The 14220-nt window shown below is 49.9% G+C and overlaps 1 protein-coding gene across 3 annotated transcripts in view; it reads right to left on the reverse strand.

Moving 5' to 3' along the window:
• TMEM132E (transmembrane protein 132E) overlaps positions 1-14220 on the reverse strand; it is a 227371-nt gene that overhangs the window by 8713 nt on the left and 204438 nt on the right. For all 3 annotated transcript variants that reach the window (XM_006025749.2, XM_006025748.2, XM_014520869.2), the window contains exons 6-7: positions 3589-3794; positions 171-447 (exon numbers count right to left, since the gene is read on the reverse strand). In XM_006025749.2, the coding sequence (XP_006025811.2) occupies positions 171-447; positions 3589-3794 (483 nt within the window). The remainder of the gene's footprint in view (positions 1-170; positions 448-3588; positions 3795-14220) is intronic.

A 14220-nucleotide genomic window follows, 5' to 3' on the forward strand; every position in this document is an offset into this window, starting at 1 on the left:
CCCAGCCTCCAGCATCCGGCCGCAGCCCCTGGCCCCAGCCCCCTTTCGGTAAGTGTCTCATGCCGGACCGAGGCGGCACGCTCACAGACCAAGGCGGCGCACTCACGGACTGAGGCAGCGCACTCATGGACCGCTGCTCCTTAGAGGGAACATTGCCGGGGGGCCCGTACCTTGAAGAGTGTGGTACCTGGCTCCCGCCCGGCCAGCGTACTACTGTCCACCATCTGCGCCACCCGGGTGTCATCTACCTTCATGAAGTCACTAACCAGGTCAGTGACTTCCACCAGCCAGTCGGGCCCCAGCATAGTGATGACCTGGTCAGTGCCCTCTGAGGACGTAGTGTGGAACTGGGTGAAGACCTGCAGGGTGGAGTGCTGGTACTGGAGAGTGCAGCCCCGGTTCTGCTTCCGGTCATCTTCTTCCTCATCATCGCTCTCCCGCACTGACCTGGGGGCACAAGACAGCTCAGTAGGGCAGAAGGCTGCCTGGGCCTTACCTCCTTCCTCAGCTATGAGCTATTCAGGTCTATAAATAGAATCTCAGAATCATAGAAAATCAGGGTTGGAAGGAACGTCAGGAGGTCATCTAATCCAACTCCCCTGCTCAAAGCAGGACCAGCCCCAACTAGAGCATCCCAGCCAAGACTTTGTCTAGCCAGGTATTAAAAACCTCCAAGGATGGAGATTTTACCACCTCTTTGGGTAACCTGTTCCAGTGTTTTACTACCCTCCTTGTGAGAAAGTTGTTCCTAATATTTAACCTCAACTCCCCTTGCTACAACTTGAGACCATTGCTCCTTGTTCTGTCATCTGCCACCACTGAGAACAATCCAGCTCCATCCTCTTTGGAACCACCCTTCAGGTAGCTAAAAGTTGCTATTAATTCCCCGCTCAGCCTTCTCTTCTGCTAAATAAGCTCAGTTCCCTCAGCCTCGCCTCATAAGTCATGTGCCCCAGCCCCCTAACCATTTTTGTTGCCCTCTACTGGGCTCTCTCCACATAGGATGAACATATGTCCTGGTTTGGCTGGGACAGTCCCAGATTTCATAGGCCACCCCAGAGTCCCAACCAGTTGCTGAAAACAGAAACAAAACTCCAGGATTGGCAACACTCTGCCCACTCCTCCTGAGCAGCAGCTGGAGGCGGGATGGACTGGGCATCACTCCTTCTGTCTGGGGCGGGGATCGGCCGAGGTAGGGCAGGGGGAGAGCACTGCTGTGAGCATGGGCTGCTCAGATGTGTGTGTGCATGCATGTGTATGTGGCACCCTGGGTGAACTTGTATTTTGGTGTCCTATGTAATCCTCCTGAGCAGTGGCTGGAGGCTGTTGGGGAAGGCAGTGTCCCAGATTTCTTTAATAATATGGTCACCCTGTCTATACATGCCATAGACAGAGAAAAGCGTATAAGAGAGATGGGATACAGGCATGTGCTACCCCACTTCACTTCTGGGCCTGTTCCCTTGAGAAGCTCAGCAGCCTCCATGCCTTTCCCAAGGAGTGGAATACCCAAGAGGGGCTTTACCACCACATCTATGGGCCTGCCATGTCGGGGAGGGAGAAGGGAGGCCAGGGATTCAACTTCCATTCCAAACCTCCATCTTCCATTCCCTTTGGCGTGAAATTCTTCAGAGCATCTCACAAGCAAATGAAACTTCAGATGGGGGCTGCCTCTAACGGCCCCACCCATGTTCCTGGTCCTTCAGCACTTGAAACACAGGGCTGGAGGATGACATCTCTGCTTGGGCTATGCAGAAAAGTCACAGTTATCCAAGCACCTACCAGCCTGGCAGCTTTGAAAGCAGAAATCAAATTCCAGAGTCCAGGGCACAAGAGAGGGGCAGGCTGGGAAATGTAGCTGATTCCATGAAGCCTGAGCTGATCTCAGTTGTTTAGAGCAAGGGCTTTCTCAGTTCTATGTCTGTGCAGCATCCAGCACAATGGGATGTCCCCCGCAGGGATTTTATGGGCCACTACAATGCACATATTAGATCCTAGCAGCAGCATTACCTGCCCCAACTCAAAGAGATCCCAAGGGGCCACTTGTGAAGAATTTCCCCACCCTTCTCTTTTTCTTCCCTTCTGCTCCGGGGTTCCCTCTCCCTGTCTCTCTCCAAAACAAAGGGGATGCTGATGTTCCCTTCAGCTGAATTTGACAGCCTGTGACAATAAGAAAAACTGAAGAGGTGAAGTTGGTGTTTCTGGTGCTGAAATGACTGCAGTTCTGCAGGCAAAAGGAACAGGCCCTCTATGTGTATTTTTGTGTACACACATATCCATTTGCATGAGCTGGCATGTGAGCATGTGTTTGTGTGTTGCCCTACACATGTGAGTGTACATCTGTGATCATGGGTATGTCTGTGTCTCTCCTTTTGCAGGAATGTGTATACACAGCTGTACCTGTGTTTTAACACATATAGGTATGCATATAAATTTGTGTGGTATGTATGCATGTATGTGCATTTGTGATGGCCCCCTCTTGCACAAGGTGGCAATTGACCTTGCAGCAGCCACTGCAGCTTGAGCTAAGGATCCAGAACTGGGCAATTGGTGCCCATAGCAGTTCAGCTCAGCTGGTACACTCTGCAGATCAACACAGCGGGCAAGCTGTGGGTCACATGCATTGCATGGGTGTGCATATGCCTACAGGAACAAGCATGTGTGTCAGGAGAGCTCCTGGACTCTGAGTTACCCAGCACCTATGTTCTCTGATATTAAGTTTGGGGTCCCTGTTCTAAGACAAAGAATCTGTTTTCCTCCTGCTAACCCCTAAAGAGCCTCCCTTGCTGTCTGCACCCTGACCCCTGTCCTCTCCCTGAGGCCTGGGAGTTCTGTGTGCTTTAAGTCACCCAGATTCTCAGGGACAAGCTAATGAAGGCTGCTCCCCTCACCCTGACTGCCTTGACGGGGATTTGGGAGAGGGGTGCCACCAGAGAAGCCCCCTGTGTAGGAGGCTTCTAAGCTGGTCCCAGGCACTGAGGTCCCTTCCCCATAGCAGAGGGATATGGAGTGCTGGGGAGGTGCAGAAGCCAGGCCCAGCACTCCTTGAATATATTTCATGCTTGGGAGATCTTCTAACACCTGGGGAGCAGAAAAATTTCATAAAGCAGCTTGTTAGCGAGAATAAAAAGGCAGCCATTCTGCCTTTGCTTCTGATCCTTATTTGTTCCTGTTGAAGGGATGGAGTGAGAGGCAAAGCTGGGAGGCAGCAGGAGGTTGTGTTCCTTGCTCCCTGCACTATGCAGGCAGCGTGTGGGAAGGGAAGGGCTTTATTCTGCTGTCCAAGGGCTGCACATGGAGCCCAATAGCCAGGTGCTTGGTGAGGCTGGGCTAGGCCCGAGTCTGCAGCTATTAGAACCAAAGAGAGCTTTGCCTTTGATGTCAGTGGTTCCAGGACCCACAAAGCTCCAAGTCAGAGCAGATGAAAAGGGCCCAGTTGCCAGGAGGGCTGAGCATCCAGATACAGTCCATGGGAGCTGCACTGGTGACTGGCAAAACTGATCAAGGCCATTTCTCATCTTTCCCTTCCTTCCTGTATCCTCCCCTGAGCAGACGCTTGCTCTCTACCCTAGCCCTGACATAGGTGCCCACCTCCTGTCTGGCAGGATGGGGACCCTCCAGCCTTTCACTTGACTCAGCCTGGCGTCCGAGAGCTCGATGTGCAGTGGGAGCTTGGGCACCCAGACCGTCATCTCCAGCAGGGCGCTGAGGTGTTCATAGTTGAAAGTCACCCTGGCATTCATGGAGCCACGTGATTCCTTCCCGCTGACAAAGACGTAGTCACAGCTGCTGGATACCTGTGGAGAAGAGGGAGGAGAGCGTGGCATGGTTGGTGGCAGGGGCTGTGTGGCATGGTTGGTGGCCTCCATCAACCACCCTGGGGCCACTGGGTGGACTGAAGCCTGCAATAGGGAGTGCTCTAACCCCACCACTGGAGCACTCCTTTGACAGCTCACCCAGATCCCCTGGCAGCGCATGACCCAGAGACAGTGTGGGTCCCATAATGTTGTGTGGCTGGGTGCCTGGCTCAGGATGCTGCAGACTTATGGGAGCTGTAGTTCAAGAGCCTTCTAAGTCTGGGCTGCTGCTGGACCAGGCCCACCTCCTTCCTCTGTCCTCCTTCAGGGTTTGTGTCCCCCCACCCCTTTGCTGAGGACCCCCTTGTGGAGGAAGTTGGAGAGAGGGCAGCGTAGAGAGCTTGGATTGGATGAAGCCTGTTGGTCCTTCTAGCCCACAGCAGTCCTGAGACAGCCTCTATCTGTGGATGGGGCAAACACATTTCTGAGCGTCAGCCGGAGAGTGAAAGATGAGGGGAAAGCTGGACAGAAATGTGGAGAACTGGAGCACTGATCCCAGCCTGACAGCAGCACATGCACCACTGCCTCCAGGAGATAGAGAAAGAAACTAGGTAGGTAGGTCAGTTGATCTGTTTCTTCAATTTCTCCCTTTTCCTATTTCCTCTGCCTATTTCTTTTCTCTAGTTTACGTCTCTTCTTTCTTTTGCTATTCCTTTTCCTCTTTCTCTTTCTTCTGTTTTCTTAAGCTATTTTTTCTCTATTTTTTCTGTTCTTTAGTTTCTTTATGTATTTCTTGTCTTTACTTACCTAATACCTACCTACAAAGGCATTTTTCTTTTGCATCATAGTATCTGTACACCTCTTGAGTACTGCCAGTTGTATACAGTAGACACCTTAACACAGGATTCTCAACATTTTCAGACTCCAAGCAACCCTTTCCTTGGAAAATGTCAGCTATTACTTTTCATTCATTTTTTGACTACAGAAAAATATTAGAGCAATTCTTCTGCTGTAGAGACCCCAGACAGACTACAACTAAACAGAATTTCAATACCCTGAATTCCTATTTGAAATCTCTGGGTTTATCTTTTAAATCATATTTGTACACTTAACAGTACAAATGACACTCTGATTGAGAATCACTGTCTTAAAGCTACCCGGAAAGATGGCCGAAGGCTGGATTGGCAGCACCTGCTATAGGACCTTGTAGTGTCTGCTCCTCCATTAAACACTCGAGTACATTCTTGTTTTTGCTGTAAAATAGAAGGAAAGTGAACAGCGAGTATCAAAGCATGTCAAATGGCAGGAGCCGTTCCTCTCTCCAAGGCCAAGAGCTGGCAAGGATGCACTGACCATGCTCTAAAGACAAACCACACCAAGAATGCTGCTCTTGTTATTAATGGGCCAGTTAAGGGAGTAATCTATCACTGATGGAGCTTTTCACTACCTAGCGCAACAGCCCAGCCTGCCAGGCATGTGGCTACAGAGAGCACAGTGCCCAGAAGGTCACTCAGGTACCGATACCACTGTGTACAACTGGATTCCACATGGGACTAAGGGGTGCTTGGACTGGGTTAGCCATGGGACAAGAAGGCCCTAGGCTGCTCCCTGCTGGGAGTGATCTGAATGGGTCAGGCTGCCCTTTCTCCCTTTCCAAAAATCCCAAATGAAACATTTGCCTTCATGGAAATGTTTCTTCTTTTCCCACAGGCAGGTTCCAGAATGTTATTTTCCAGAATGGCTTAGCCAGAGATAATCATGTCTCAAGTAGGGGGTTGGACTGGATGTGACCTCCTGAGGGCCCTGCAAGCCCTACTCTTCTCTGAGTCTATGGCATGTTTTGTTTTGTTTAAGTTTGAACTGAAACATTTCACTTTCTCAAAACACCCAAATTTATCTGAAATCTTTAATGTTTCCTCCCTCTTTTTCTTCTCCAGTGTAATAGAACAATGTCAAGATTTTGCTTTTTGTTTTTGCTTTTTCCTCCTTTGCAACTTTTCCAAACTTCTCAAGTTACAGGAAGACTAGGTGGCTTGGCCAAGGTCACACAGGGAAGGCAGTAGCAGAGCAGGGAATTGAACCTGATACTTCTATCTATATCTCTAGGTCTTAACTGAGAGATTATGTTTCTTTTCAGTACAACTACATAAAAGAGATTAGACCCAGCTGTGCAGACAGCTAGACCTCTGCAGGGATAGCCAGTGTGAAATGAATATGTCAATGGCACCGTACTGGTTTGTGCCATGTACTAGCAGCTTGTCTGTGAAAGATTTACTTAAAGTAAGGAATTCATGTTAGCTGCATACTGTTGCTAATGCATTTCCACATTAGCTGCCTTTAAGGTGTCACTTGCTGCCATCTCCCTCCTTGTTAATACTTTAAGGTGCCTCCACAAAGAATCAATTCTGAATCCCATTGTTGTCCTTTTTATAATTCCCATTTAAGCAAATAGCATTAATTAAATGTGCTATAAAACAAATATATCCTGAGGGGACCACTTATTACAGACCAATCCAAGCCAATTAAGAAGATAAAAGAGGAAATTACTAATGGATCGCTCTCGTTCCTTCCTAGGGCAGTAAGTCAAGAGCACAGCCCTTCCTGACTCCAGGGAGAAAAGGGGGGTTTAAAACCTTGACCCAGTGGCTCTGATCTCCCTGCAGAGCTCAAGGCACCCTGTGTCTCAGCAGGCACCATTCCACACCTGCAACTAACTGCAGCTAGATTTTTGCATGTGGAAGATGGGCTGCCACCCGCTTGCCGCTGTGAATCAGCTTGTTTGGATATGCTGAGCTTGGTTCTCAGCACTAAGAAACCATGCAAGCTCAGGGATTTAGAGGTGGAAATGTCCCCTGCTCTATCAGAGATGGTCACTGGACATCAGATCTTATGAGCAGAGGTCAGTGACAGAAGCTGCTCAGCAGTAGTGGTGGCTGGGGCAGCAGCCACCATCCTTATGCCCCCTCTAAATGGGTGCCTAGGGCTAATGCCCACTTGCCTTCCCCCTAGTTATGCTATTACTGGCAGTTATCTTGGACCCCACTATTGAGGCCCAGGAAACCACGATGCTGGCTGCATGTTGGGTGCTGATGATTTCTGAAAATCCCCCCCTTGCACATGTCTGACCTTCAGGTAGGTGCTGAAATGGGAGTGAGCGACTTTGGAATCCTGGCTCTGACAGTGGTGCTGAGACCTTGGAAATCTAGTCCTGAGCCTTTTTGACCAGCAGATCCTATTCCAAGCTGATATTTTTGTCAGGGGTTGAGGAGGTTTTGCATTGCCAGACCCTTCCTTGGATCTAGCGTTGCTATCAGATAGACAGGAGCTCAGCATGCCTGAAAAAACAATCTCAGCTCTGCCGGAGCTATGTTTGAATAAAGATGAGCTTCTCCAATGAATCCCCTGGTGAATGAGCACTGAGGATATTGTGCCGTTTATCACAATAAATATGATGGTCTGCTGCTTGCATTACCTTAGCTAATAAATCGCCTGGCTCTTCACTTCTGGGGCCACTGGTTTTCCAATTCCCTAAAAGCTGCCTGCCCTGCTCTGATGATGGAGCGTCCCTGTTATAAAGCTACTGTATATTAGCTCTTAAATGTACTGAACTCTATTATGGACATGCTTTGTGTAACCTGTGCTGAAGGATTCCTGTCAAGGCACTGAATGGGGCTACTGGGCCTAGAATCTGATGGAGGCTTCAGCTCTGTTTCTATGGTTAATGCTGTACAGAAGTGCTGCCTATGGTCCCCAGCAGAAATCCTTCATGTTCCCCAGGGCATCATCTTCCAAAAAGAGTAAACAGACGCACCAATGATGATATTATACGTCCCCCAGCGATCATCTCTGTAAACAGGGGTGGGCAAAATACAGGTGCCTGCCAAGTGAATGGATCCAGCCTGTGGCTGCCCCCACGGCACACTGCATAGGCCTGAGCCCTGTCTTTTCCTGCCTGGGGCAGCCCATGTCGTGCTCCCACCAGCCCTAGCTCTAGCCCTTACTAGAGTGCACAGCTCCTTGGCAAGGTTGCTCTTGGTGTGGCTGAAGCCTCCCGGCTGCTGCTCGGCTCCCCCTGCCTCCAGCAGCTCCTCTTCCTCCTCCTGCCCCTGCCATGCTGCTCCAGGCAGGGAGGAACCTGCAGCTGGGACGCTCCTACCCCAACATGTGGGGCTCCAGCTCCAGGCTGCTTTCTACCTACACTGCCTGCCTGGCATTATGAACAGTCACCTGCAAGCAGCTGAGTGGGTGGAAGGCAGCTGGCGTCCCACATACTGGGACAGGAGCTGCCTAGCTGCAGCCCCCCACCCCCCACTGCTCCCCACCCTGCCTGGAGTGGCACAGCAGGGCCCGCAGGTGGAGGATGAGGAGCCACTCGAGGTGGGGGAAGCCAAGCAGTACCCAAGCGGCTGTAGCCGCACCTGTAGCAGCCCCACTGGAAGCTATGTGAGCTGGTCGGGGCTGAGGCTGGTGGGCATGGGTGGGATGGGGTGGGGTTTGGCCCCAAGCAGAGCACCATGGGGCCAGCCGCAGGCCGGATGGGGGCAGGAGGTGGACTGCACCTGTACTACAGTGCCCAAGTGAGCTCTGCTGCATGCGCCACCTGTCACATCCCCTCCCTCTTCCCCGCGCCCCTTGTCAGCCCCAGACAGCTCCTGGGACCTACAGCATAACCAGCCCCCGCAACCAAAGACACCACACCCCACCCCCTGACAATATACAACAGTAAAACTATTTTGAGCTATTATGCAATTACCTCTATATATGCTAGTCAAAAAAACATAAATCAGGACAAAAATATATTTTTTAATAAAATTAAAATATGTAGATGTTTCATTTTTAGTACATTATTTGTTTTTCATTCATAATTTGTTAAAATTATATCTTCTAAAAGATTTTTCATGTGTGGCCCCCAACACCTCACCAAAACTTAAGTGGCTCTCATTACAGTGGACAATAAGCTGAATATGAGCCAACAGTGTACCCTTGTTGTGAAGAAGGCTGAAGACATACTGGGCTACATTAGTAGGACTGTTGCCATCAGATCAAGGGAAGCGACTGGCGTACACCGATAGAGATTTTCAGGGCCAATACCTATACCTGATATTTAAGGAGGCATATTGGCCAATACCATTCCGATATCCAATACAGCTGCCTCCAGCTGGTCAGTCGGTTGTGGTGGAAGGGGACAGGGGTGAGAAGGGGTGTGAGGGGAGGGGGGAAGATCAACACCCCCTGTGGTGAGGGAGAGGGTAAGGGCAGGGGCAGGTGCAGGTGCAGGGGCAGGCCCTGGCCAACTTGGCGGGGGGGAGGGAAACATGGGATGGAGGCGCAGCTCATGGCAGGGGTGGTTCCCACTGCTGCTTGCACCCTGGGAGGGCAGGGGGTGCGAGTGCCCCCAGATCTGCATGCAGCAGGTGGGTTGCAGCTGTGGGCTGCAGCTGGAGCCAGGGCTGCAGGGGGCTCTTCTCAGCTGGGGCTGGGCTTGGGGAGGGCATCAGCAGCACTGGGAAGAGGCTGCAGCCACTGCAAATTTCACCATAGCTTCACTCCCAGCGCCACCGCCACTAGCTGCCTGGTACAACCCTAGCTCAACCGCCTCCTCCACCCAAGTGCCGGGAAGAGCTGGGGCAGTGCTGGGCGGGCATGCAGCAGCGGCACTGGAAGTGAAGATGGGGCAAAATTTGGGGTGGCTGCAGCCTCCTCCCAGCGCTGCCGGCTCCCACCACGAGCTGCGCCTCTGTTGGTTGGGCAGTGCCTGCCCCTGCCCCCTCTCTCACTGCAGGGAGTGTTGATCTGCCCTTCCCCATGCCCCTTCCCTCTCCCCTCCCCTTCAGAATGACCAGCTGGAGGCAGCTCTCCATGCTGCTGGCTCTGCTCCTCGCTACCTGTGTGCTGTGCTGCGGCTGCATGCAGCACTGGCATTTATCATCCAAATTATCGGCCCCATCGGGCCAATATCCAATATAGACAATTTTCTTTATATCGATACCAATCTGATATTGGACCCATGTATTGGTGCACCCGTAGAAGTGATTATTCCACTCGATTTGGCACCAGTGAGGCCACATCTGGAATACTGTGTCCACTTGTGGGCCCCCCACTACAGAAAGGATGTGGACAAATTGGAGACAGTCCAGCAGGGAGCAACACAAATGGTGAGGGGGCTGGTGGACATAATTTCTGAGGGGAGGCTGAGGGAATTGGGCTTACTTAGCCTAGAGAAGAGGAGACTGAGAAGGGACTTAACATCAGCCTTCAACTACCTGAAGGGTGGTTCCAGAGAGGATGGAGATAGACTGTTCTCAGTGGTGGCAGTTAACAGAACAAGGAACAATGGTCTCAAGTTACAGCAAGGGAAGTTTAGGTTAGACATTAGGAACAACTTTCTCACTAGGAGTGTAGTAAAACACTGGAACAGGATACCCAGAGAGGCTGTAGACTCCCCATCCTTGGAGGGTTTTAAGACCCGGCTAGACAAAGCCTTGGCTGGGATGATCTAGCTGGGGAGGCTCCTGCTTTGAGCAGGTGGTTGGACTAGATAACCTCCAAAAAAGATGTAGATAGATTAGAAAGAGTCCAGCAGAGAGCAACAAAAATTATCAGGGGCATGGGAAGCATGGCTTATGAGGCTTATGAGGAAAGGCTGAAAGTACCAGGATCATTTAGTTTGGAGAAGAGAAGACTGAGGGGGGATGTGATAGCAGTCTTCAAATACCTGAAAGGAGATTTAAAAAGGATGGCGATAGACTCTTTCTCTGTGGCTATGGCTATAGGGACAAGACCTTAAATGGCCTTAAACTTCAGCATAAGGAATTTAGGTCAGAGCTAGGAAGAACTTTCTGAATATGAGGGTGGTTACGCACTGGAACAGGATAACTAGAAAGGTCGTAGAATCTCCAACCTTGGAATTCTTCACAAGCAGGTTGGACAGGCACTTGGCTAGGTGGTTTAGTCAGGGATGATTCTGCCTTGAGCAGGAGACTGGACTAGATGATGACCTCATGAGGTCTCTTCAAGCCGTACTTTCTTATGATTCTATAATCTAGATATCTTTAGATGTATCTATGTCCAATGAATAATGTATACACACACACACTACATACATATATGTGTGCATATACATACACAGGCACAGAAATACACATATGCATATATATGTATATAGACACTGTATATCTGGAGTTTCAGACAATGATAGTAGATTCAACCATCCCCAGCTCTCCTTAATGTTAAATTATTTACAGTAACAGATAGCAGATTTTGCTATGTAATCTTTGATTTATGTAACAGGTTTATAGCCCTGACACCATAATCATACTCCCCAATCTCTCTAGGTAGCTGAAAGCTCCTACAGAACAAATCTCAGGCACAAACAAAAAATAACTCAGCAAAGAAATTGCAGGGGGCTCTGAATGGAAAGCAGAAGGCGAGGGCTGTGGGGCTGGAGGTTCGCATGATACATTATTTATTCTAGCTTGTGTGCCTGTGTCTGCTCCCCCTGGATCGGGGCACAGTGTGTAAATAGATTTATGAGCAGGAAGGCAGCACATTAACCAGTTTAAGTGTCTTGGAGTCCATCCTGAAGTGTATTATTGCTACAGTGTTTTATCATGCTGCAGAGAACTGTTCTTCATAAATTAGAACCTGGCACGGTAAATCAGGCAGATTAGAGCTTGATTCTGGAACTTAGGTAAACAGTCTCTAGCAATAGGTGTCCCTACCCTTGTCTCTTGAACCCTCTCCTGCTTGAAAACTCAGGCAAGGGGTCCTTGGATGGTCTGCAACTTCAGGGTAATAGGCTAGGCAGTGTCAAGTCCCAAGGAGGAGTGCTGGACACTAGGTGCTGGATGGCAAGGCAAGCAAGGGGCCTATGTAGTATCTATGGAAGGAGAATACAGTTTTACTTTATTTGGTGTCCAGAAGGAGACATTAGAGCCCAGGTCCTGCCTAGCATGGGCCAATGTGAAGACCTCACTTGTAGAACAGTTAAAGCCTGACTCTACCCTTATTATGGATGTCATCTTTGCTCCTCTCCTCTCCTGTGCCTGTGATACAGATCAGAGCACATGGTTCCTGGTCTGATCTCCACCCACGATCAGATCATGGCAAGTGGAAGCACTCAGGCTGATGCCTGCTTTGAATTCTCAGCACAAATGTTACTGGCTCAAAATGGAGGATGTCCTTCAGAAAATACAGCCCTAAATACATCCCTGGCACTTTCAGGAAGGGCATCATGGCAAACAAATTACCTCCTAGCCTGCTCCTGCACCATATACTTTGAATGTGATGGCTGCTCTCCACCCAACAGGCTGCTGCATGCCAGGGGTGTTGTGGTGTAGGAGTCTGTCAAGTGCTTTGGGAACCCCTTGACATAAAAAGTACAATAGGAATACAAAGGCTTAGCATTAATCTACTCCTCCAGGAGCAAGGTACATCTTCCTAATGCACCAGCATACTGAGCAGGTGACTTTACCGTAAACACTTATGGTAGGGAAGGAAGAAAGCAAAACAAGAGATAAGTGGAGAGATGTACAGGAGGGGAGAGATACAAGGAAGTGTGTTTGGGGAGTTGCTATATAATACAGATAGACAGAGAGACAGACAGACAGACAGACAGAATGACTGAAGGAGATAGATGGACAGATGGACAGACAGAAACAGACCCTTTGCACAGAGACAGACAGCATCTTTGTCATCTAGTTTTCCTTATTTCTTCTATCTTTCCCCCTTCCTCCCTTGCACCTTCCCTTGTGTCTCTCAAAGCCCTGTCCCTATCATACCCCATTCACAGCTGTCATGTACAAGTGTCTTGGCTTTTGTGACTGATCCAGATTAGCCAGGGCAGTGCCAGGGGCAGTTCTGAGATCACCTCCTGCCCCTTCACCCCTTCCTGCCAGTGGTTTGTAGGGGGCTGGGCAGCCATCTCCGAAAGCTCTGATGGCAGCCCTCAGGATCCAGCAAAGCACAAGTAAAGAGCTTTGATGGCTCTGTTCCGGTGGCACCTGGGGAAAAGCTGTGCAATTGGAGTGTCAGCAGGAGCTGGCTCACTCTAGCATCTGATTCTAACTGGAAATAAATGAGACTCCGAGGTGGAAGTGAAGCCATTAATGAGAACTTGCAGTTTACATTTCAAGGCAACAATATTTTGCCTTATCAGTAATAACTGGCTTGATAACCTGTAGTTATAGCTGCTTCCTACTGCCAGTACATTAAATGCTGGAGTAATCCCACAGCTTCCCTGGGGACTGTGATTAACTGCCTTTCCCCCACAGAGCCCTGGAAATCACAGCTCTGGGAGAAAAGTCCAGTCTGGAGCATGCCATTTCAAGGCTGTTTGGTGAGATGAGTTTGGTGGGTCTCAGACTATGGGTACACTGTGATCAGTAATGTGATACCTGCACAGAAGTACTTGCATAACATTTAACCTAGCTAGGTTAGGTATCAATGGCAATGAAGGCCCCAAGGGAACAGACTTCAGCATGGGCTGGTTGCCTGAATAAGAACTAAGGGTCTCATGTGGGCTTATACAGGCCATGGGGGGTCTGAGATAAATGCACCTTCCAACTGCAGTGCTGACATAAGCTCAGGGAAAGTCCCACTGAATGAATGACTCCATCTCACCTATGGACATAGCACTGTTTGCTGGGAGTCTCCGTAAGAACCATCTATGAATAACTGGCACTAATTCCTCTCCCACAATCCTGTACTGGCAATCCTAGGAGAGCAGGCAGAGGTGAAGGAGCCAGGATAACTTAAAAATGACTCACTGCCTCTTAGCTCCAGGGCACCTGGCTGGGAGGCTGGAGGTGCAGCAGTGTAGTGAGATGGACAAAGTTTTTTTTTGACTCTGGGTTGATTTTTGTTTTTTTCATAGGAGCTCAAGACAATTAGGTCCCCAGTCATTGGAAGCTGAGCACCAAACTCCCTTGGGTTAGGGCAACAGCCCACAGGGGAACACCCATGTCCCAGAGGATGTGGTCCCTCTTGTCTTACCAGAGGGCATGAAGGTCAGACAGGGCACACAAACCCTAACTGTCCTCTCAGGTCAGAGCTGAAGCCTACACTGTGTGGCCAGGCATGTGGTCTCTAGGGCAGTCAGCCTGGCTGTACCAATGCCAACCCCTTGGCTAACACTCTGTGCATGCTTGCTTGTACACCAAGGGCAGTACTCATCAGCATTCCCAGCTACAGCCTGAGTATTTTGCCCTTGCACTGAGTGTAGTGGGGTTGCATGGGTCTAGCAGGACAAGAAGGGCCAGGGGGACTTCTGTCTAAAAATTAGTGGGATAAATCCTACTGCAGGCACTGGAATGAATACCCCATAGACTCCTCTGTGTGTGTGTGTGTGTGTGTGTGTGTGTGTGTGTGTGTGTGCGCGCGCACGTGCGTGCGTGTGCGCGCGCACATGCATTCATGTGCTAGCAGG

Source organism: Alligator sinensis, unplaced genomic scaffold, assembly GCF_000455745.1.
Source record: "Alligator sinensis unplaced genomic scaffold, ASM45574v1 scaffold561_1, whole genome shotgun sequence".
Lineage (NCBI taxonomy): Eukaryota > Metazoa > Chordata > Crocodylia > Alligatoridae > Alligator > Alligator sinensis.